General features: G+C 51.3%; 1 protein-coding gene across 1 annotated transcript; it reads left to right on the top strand.

The window, feature by feature from the left end:
• The first annotated feature begins 431 nt into the window (after positions 1–431).
• LOC115271718 (secreted seminal-vesicle Ly-6 protein 1-like) lies at positions 432–6,153 on the top strand. Its single transcript, XM_029914644.1, has 3 exons — positions 432–535; positions 4,716–4,829; positions 5,582–6,153. The coding sequence occupies exons 1-3, from the start codon at positions 475–477 to the stop codon at positions 5,704–5,706; spliced, it is 300 nt and encodes a 99-aa protein (XP_029770504.1). The 5' UTR covers positions 432–474; the 3' UTR covers positions 5,707–6,153.
• Positions 6,154–6,492: the final 339 nt, after the last annotated feature.

Below are 6,492 nucleotides of genomic sequence, written 5' to 3'. Positions count from 1 at the left end.
GCAAGCATTTATTTCTCTGTGTTTATTGAATGAATAGGAAAGAATCTTTAAAAGGGTAAGTATCTTGATTCCAACAGTACCTCGACACTTCCCTTAAATATGGCAAACTTCCTTAGAATGGAACATACTCCCTAAGTCACTTGAATTTCCCAAATTCTTAAATCATGTAATCAGTTTATATTATTCCACTGAGACTGGGAATTTGAGATATAAATGAGTGATGCCTTCTTACCCACCTTGGCTCCCTGACGTAGGCCTGCAGAGGGAGCAGGGCCAGCATTGCTGGGGGGCAGGCAGGGCCCGGGCTCCTCAGGCACTGTGTCCACTCTGTGTCCAGGGAAGGGCAGCTTCGCCGGGCTGTCATTGGCTGCTCCCCTAGCCCGGACTTATAAAGCCCGAGTCCTCGGAGGCTCTGGATGCCTGCGGTTTTGCCTTGTTCTGCCAGTCGTCTGCGGGGAGAGATCACACGGAGAGATGGTTCAACGCCTGCTGTTGCTGCTGCTGGTCCTGTCCTCGCAGCTGGGCTTCCTTCACGGTGAGGCCCCGGGGAGCACAGGGGAGGGCAATGAGGAACCTGGGTCTGGTGAGTAGTGATTCCAAGCTCCAGGTGTGAACACTCTTTCTGACTCTCTCTCTGCCAGCCTGTCATGAGTAGACATAACAGGTAAGGTTACTACGTGAATTACCATTGAACTGGGGACATCTGGCTTTTGTAGGGATGCATGTCTATGTCTTTCTGCTTGTACCTTTGTTCTTCTTCGAGTTAAACACTTTTCAGGCTGAGATGTGCTGGTATTCCCTTCTTTGAAAACCTTAAGATTTCAATCCTTGGGTCATCCTGTGGAATCAGGATGGTCCCTCACCCCAAATGGGGTTCAGATGTCAGGACACATGACGCCACGTGGCACCCAGAGGGAATGACAAGGGTATCCACTTGCCTACTGAGGCTTTCTGGGGAGAGCAAGGCCTGAGTCCCACTTGCATTTCAATGGCCAACGAGCAGAGAAGGGAGACTGCCTCGGGATCTACATGGAACTTGGGAGAGGACAGGGGAGGGTTCCCGGATGCAGCAAGGTCCGTATGGTTGGAACCTCCCTCTCACCCCATGCCAATGCAGAAGCCCCAGGGCCTGGGGGTGGTGCAGAAGGGATGAAACTGGAGAGCTGTCAGAGGTCAACCATCAAAAAATGACGCCAGACATGTTATATGCAGGAACAAATTCGGGTTCAATACCACTGTGGGACACTTAGATTGAATCACAAATTAGTTATTCGAAGGCTTAATCATTTTCCTCCACTGCTCGCTGACAAGCAGCAGGGGCAAAGCTTGCTGAAAACAATGCGGGTTTCAAATCGCCTTCAATGCAAACTTTATGAACTCGGTTATTCCAGTTGTGTGTGTACACATACTTATTAGAAATCATTTCGACTTGTCGTACATATACCTACACACACACACACACACACACACACACTACAACAGTGGTTCAAACACAATTAGATACAATCAACGTGTTTTGTCATCACACGATCACCGCAAAAGAACTGATTTTATGTTCACCATGAGCATTAGCACTGAATGTATAATGGCACTCACAGAGTCGGATGTGTCACCTTCTACAGACACATGTGTACAGCTGTTGGTGACCCCATTGGTTGACTGGAGAGTGGGATGATCACTGGCAGCATTGGTTTGCAATGTTCTCCGTCTGCAAGTGGTGTCAGCCTATTAGCAGTCTACGTTCCTTTCCTGGCATGTGCACGAGAAGACTCTGAATAAAAAATATGCCAAATTGAGGCACCCGGATGGCTCAGTCAGTTAGGGATCTGACTCTTAATGTAGGCTCTGGAGCGGTCTATCAGTCGTGGGATCCAGCCCTGCATCCGGCTCTGTGCTGTGCCTGGAAGCTGCTTAAGATTCTCTCTCTCCCTCTTCCCTCTCCCACTCGGGTTTCTCTCTCTCACTGTTAAAAAAAAAAGTTGATGGAATTCCAAAAACACTCATTCGGGGGATATGAAAATTCATCATCCTGATGTGTGTTCCCCCAGAAGCTATTCTAAGGGACAGAAATGAGTACAAATCATTTGTCCTGAAAGTGATCCCAGGAAACACCAGCAGGGGAGGGGGGACGTGAGGCACCGAGGGGAACAGATGATAGAAGACACATCCGGATGCAAGGTGAGCACATGGAGCCCAGTGAAGCCAGGAAGTGGTGGAGGACAGTGCAGAGCAGGCCACCAGCTGTCCCAGAGCAAGTGCGAGAGAGCTGGAGTATTTACCCACTGGTTGCCTGCCCGCTCCTGGGAGAGGGCTCCAGGGCTGTGTCTCTGCAGGACCCCAGCAGCCCCTGTGCAAGGTGAGTGTGCCCCTTAGGCCCCAGTCAGAGTCAGGTGTGTGTCCCGGGGGCCTTCAGCACCTGTAGGGGATGGCAGAGGCCACGAGCAGGGACAGGCCCACCGCAGCCCCTCCGCTGACTGTTGGCTTCATTCCCACTTCCCTTCTTGGCCATCTGGCCTGGGGCCTCTTTCATGCTTTGCTGCTTAAAGTGCATCCTCTGCCCAGCGGTCAGAGCCTGCTCACAACACGTGACCCCTTCATGTTACTCCCCACTCTTAACCCTCTGATGGCCTCCTCTCGAGACTAAAATACCAGTTCTTATGGTGGCCTGAGCCTGTCCTGTCCAATGAAATATAAGGCAGCTAGCTACGTATGTAATTTTGAATTTCTGAGCAGAGGTATTCAAAAAATAAGAAATGTGTGGAGTCATATTAATCATGTATTTTATTTGCCCTAAAATATCTGAAATATTACCAGTTGCATGTAATCAATGTTGCACTTACGCATCAGCATTTAAAGAATTTTTTTGTACTCCCTGTTGGAAATCCACTTAGGGCCCATCAATTTGCCCTTTGTTTTTTTGGGGTTTTTTTTGTTTTTTTAGATACAAAAACGTGCTTTTGGTATAGCACAGGGACAGCCCCATGGCCAGAAAGAGCTGCACAGAGATTGAGAGGACTGACTGATTATGTACTTTCTAGTTAGGGTGTGAGGGATGGCTTAGTCCCCAAGGAATCTGTACGTGTAAGGGCAAGGTGTCCAGGACCTTGGAGGGCTAGTTGTCGTTAAGCCAAGGCTGCTTTTAGTGTTGTCTCAGAAAACATTAGTCACCAGACCCTTCCAATGTGTACCAGTTGGGCCACGTGTTTGCAAGGTGACTGCTAACATATATCCTGAGGGGTGAGGAGTTGACAACGGTTATCAGAGGAACTAACAGTAACAAGAGCAAAGCTATGGTAGTAAAACACTAAAGGAAGTCGTTGAGGGACCTGTAGGAGCCTCGGGAATTCTGCCCGGCAATGTGAGCACAGCAAAGTCCAGCCTCTGTTCATTTCTTCCATCATTTTTCCCCTGAGTAACCTTGACCTTTAAATCATTAAGGTTGCTGAGGACGAAAGGTCTCATCTTCTGTAACTGCTTCCTACTGAACAGGGGTGTAGACAGGTCCCTCCCTGTGGGTCAGGGTGGGTCGGCTGAGAATCCAATGGGACTCACGCAGGCCGAGGCAGCCATGTCTGGAGTTGATAACATAGGAGAGCCTCCTGGAGTAGAAAGGCTCGTGTGCCGGCCTGAAGTTGCGGCCGTGAAGGGGTCTCGGCACCAGGCCCAGAGACACCGGGGGAAAAACAGCAAAACAGGCTTGAAATATCAAGAGGAAAAGGAAGCCCCAGTCAGAGTCCTGGGCTGGCCTGCCAACACGCTGGGGCCCCTGTGGGACCAGTCACCCTGCACACGCCCAGCAGCCACGACGGCGGGGCCCCGAGTGGCTGCTGCAGCCCCGAGAGGAGCCCATCGCATCTGGCCCCTGGGGCCTCTTCAGTCTCACTTCCCCAGTCCGCCAGCCTTTCCCCTTCCTCTCCCCGTGCTGCCCTTCTCCTTCCTAGAACCGGACGAACCGATTTTCTCTCCTTGACTTTGCCCTTGCCCGCGTGTCTTCCCGGAACCAGTGTCCCAACGTCTCCCAGGTGTTTTAGAGTCAGCTTGTTTTTCTTCCAGTTCTCATGTTTGAGCTAAGCGACCTCTCCGAGCAGTCCTGAGCCCCTGGCTGAGGGAACAGTCTGACTTCCTCCCACCCCAAAGGTCACGTTCACTCAGGCCCCCATTCTTCCTCTGTCACCAGGACCCAAAGTTCTCCCTTGTCTTCTGTCAGTCACGCCCCTTATTTATTTGTTGACTCAAGGGCTCAAGGGCATAAGTGGCCTGCATGTTTCCTTTCTCTCTCCTGTCACTCTGTTGCCAGCATCTGCGAGAGCGTCTTGCACATAGCAGGTGCTCGCATTTGCAGAGTGAAGGTGGGGCGAGCTGCTGCCCATGCTCAGGCTAGAGAAGAGTGAGGAGCTGGGGCTGCGGGCCAGACATCTGCAGGTACCCCCCGCAGCTCCCTGCCCCCCTCCCTCTCATCCTTTCCTCAGCCCTCACTGGCTTGTCTCCTTCCCTCCTAATCCTCCCCTATCCTCCTGCGTCCCTGCGAGTAGATGGGGATCCTGTCTGTACTCACCTGTGCCTTCTCCGAGGTGTGTCCCAAGCACCCAGAAATCTCCTCAGGCCTGGGGACTGGCCACCGTCCAGGCTGCATGTGGCCCAGAGAGGGTGCTCCCTGCTGATCAGCTGGGAGGCAGAAGTGGCCAAGGCTCATTCTGTGGGTTTTGACTTTCCAGCTCTACCATGTTTCCAGTGTTCACGAGTCAATGCCAGCGGGGTTTGCGTGACCAAGGAAGGTGTCTGCGAGACGCGAGGCAGCCAGCGGTGCTTCCTGAGGAAGGTCTACGAAGGTAGGTGTGTCCTGACAAGTCCCCTCTGTGCCCTTCACACGAAGTCTGGTGCCAGGACTGGTGGAGGTCCAGGGTTAGGAGTGGTATGAATCCCCCATGGGACCAGTGGAGCTACAGCCCCCAGGTCAAGGCAAGTGACTCCAGGACTCAGGGAACTGGGACCTTCAGAACCCTGGGAGTAGCAGCAGTATAAACAGGGGTTGATTTTTGTTGGACACCAAGCCTGTGAAGCTCTGTCATGTGGTTCTGGTACACAGCTGCCTGTGGCCCCTGATTGGCCCAGCACCTGTAAGAGAAGAAGATGGCATCTTCTGTTAGCTCCTGGGGTCACAGGAAAGGCTGCTACAATTCCACTGACCCTGACCTGAGTGCGGTAGAGTTTTGTGTAACCAGAAGCAGATGTGAGGGGAGAGGAGTGGGGAGGGTATTAGGGCAACTTCTATTCACCCCTTCCTGCCCTCTCCTTTGTGGGGAAAAATTGAGCCCTAGGACCTAGAGCCCCCAGAGCTTTCCCACAAAGCACACAAGGGGGCCCTCTCTCAATTATCTCAATTTTGGGAGGCAGAGCAGGAGCCCTTGATGGAAGTTTCCATCTTATCCTCATTGCTTGACTTATTTGTTGATGCAAAGATCCGCTTGTTCATTCAGCAGTATTTACTGAGCACTGATTCCCAGAGCATGCTGCCCCCACAGCCACGGGTCTGCAGCCAGGCTTCAAGGTCTCATGTGCTCTCTTCTCCACCTCTCTGTAGATGGCACCCTTTCATACGGATACCAAGGTTGTAGCAGCGTGTGTTATCCTTTGGCGCTCTTTAACCCGGCTGTTACTTTGGAGGAGAAATGTTGTGATGACTCACCTTTCTGCAACAAGTTCTAAAGATGGGGCCTTGCTTTGCCCTGAGCTGGTGGATAAAGCTGACTCAACCTACCTTTCAACTCTCAAGAGCTGTAGGACTACTGTGCTCTGAATACAGGTTCCCTATGGGGAGAAGTCGCAAACTAGGCCTTTTCTCTTCCTCATTGTACATCCTCTACTCTTTAAAATCAGACTCGGGTGAAGAGTGGTGGGCATTGGTGGGTCCAGGCATGCCCTTCTTCCACAAATCACTGATTTTCACTTTACAAAGGCAACGTCTGGGGTTTGTGATTCTGGGTGGTTCTGGAGGCAGCAGGCAGAAGGAAGAGGGAGAGTCCTCAGATGTGGGAAAGGATAGAATATGAGGTGGCCTTAAATGATGCATTAGTCGGTGTATGTGAGCTGCTGTAACAAAAATCTCTCAAATGTGGGTGTCCTAAAACAATAAAACATGATTGCTAACCCAAGGAGCAGTTCAATGAAGTGGTGGTGATTATTTAGGGGTCCCAGCTCCTTTCAACTTTTAATGCTGCCATCTTTACGTAGTCTCCAAAGGTGCTACAGAAATGACATGAGCATGGAGATTCACGGGGCCAGAGCTCAAAGTGTTGTACACAATTTTTGCCCACATTCCGCTATCACCTGACACCAAACAAATTGCAAGAAAGGTGATCTTGCAATCTCATGTGCCCAAAAGAAGATTCTGATGGTCTGATGAACACAGTGGAAGGAGTCTGGTTCCCTCCCCCTACCCCCACCCTGCTCCCCATGTTGCCCCTCTCATTAGATTCCTTAGTTTGCCCCCAC

Source organism: Suricata suricatta, chromosome 11 (genome assembly GCF_006229205.1).
Source record: "Suricata suricatta isolate VVHF042 chromosome 11, meerkat_22Aug2017_6uvM2_HiC, whole genome shotgun sequence".
Lineage (NCBI taxonomy): Eukaryota > Metazoa > Chordata > Mammalia > Carnivora > Herpestidae > Suricata > Suricata suricatta.
Note: the sequence above shows the minus strand (reverse complement) of the source record. Positions and strands in the feature narration are given on the sequence as shown.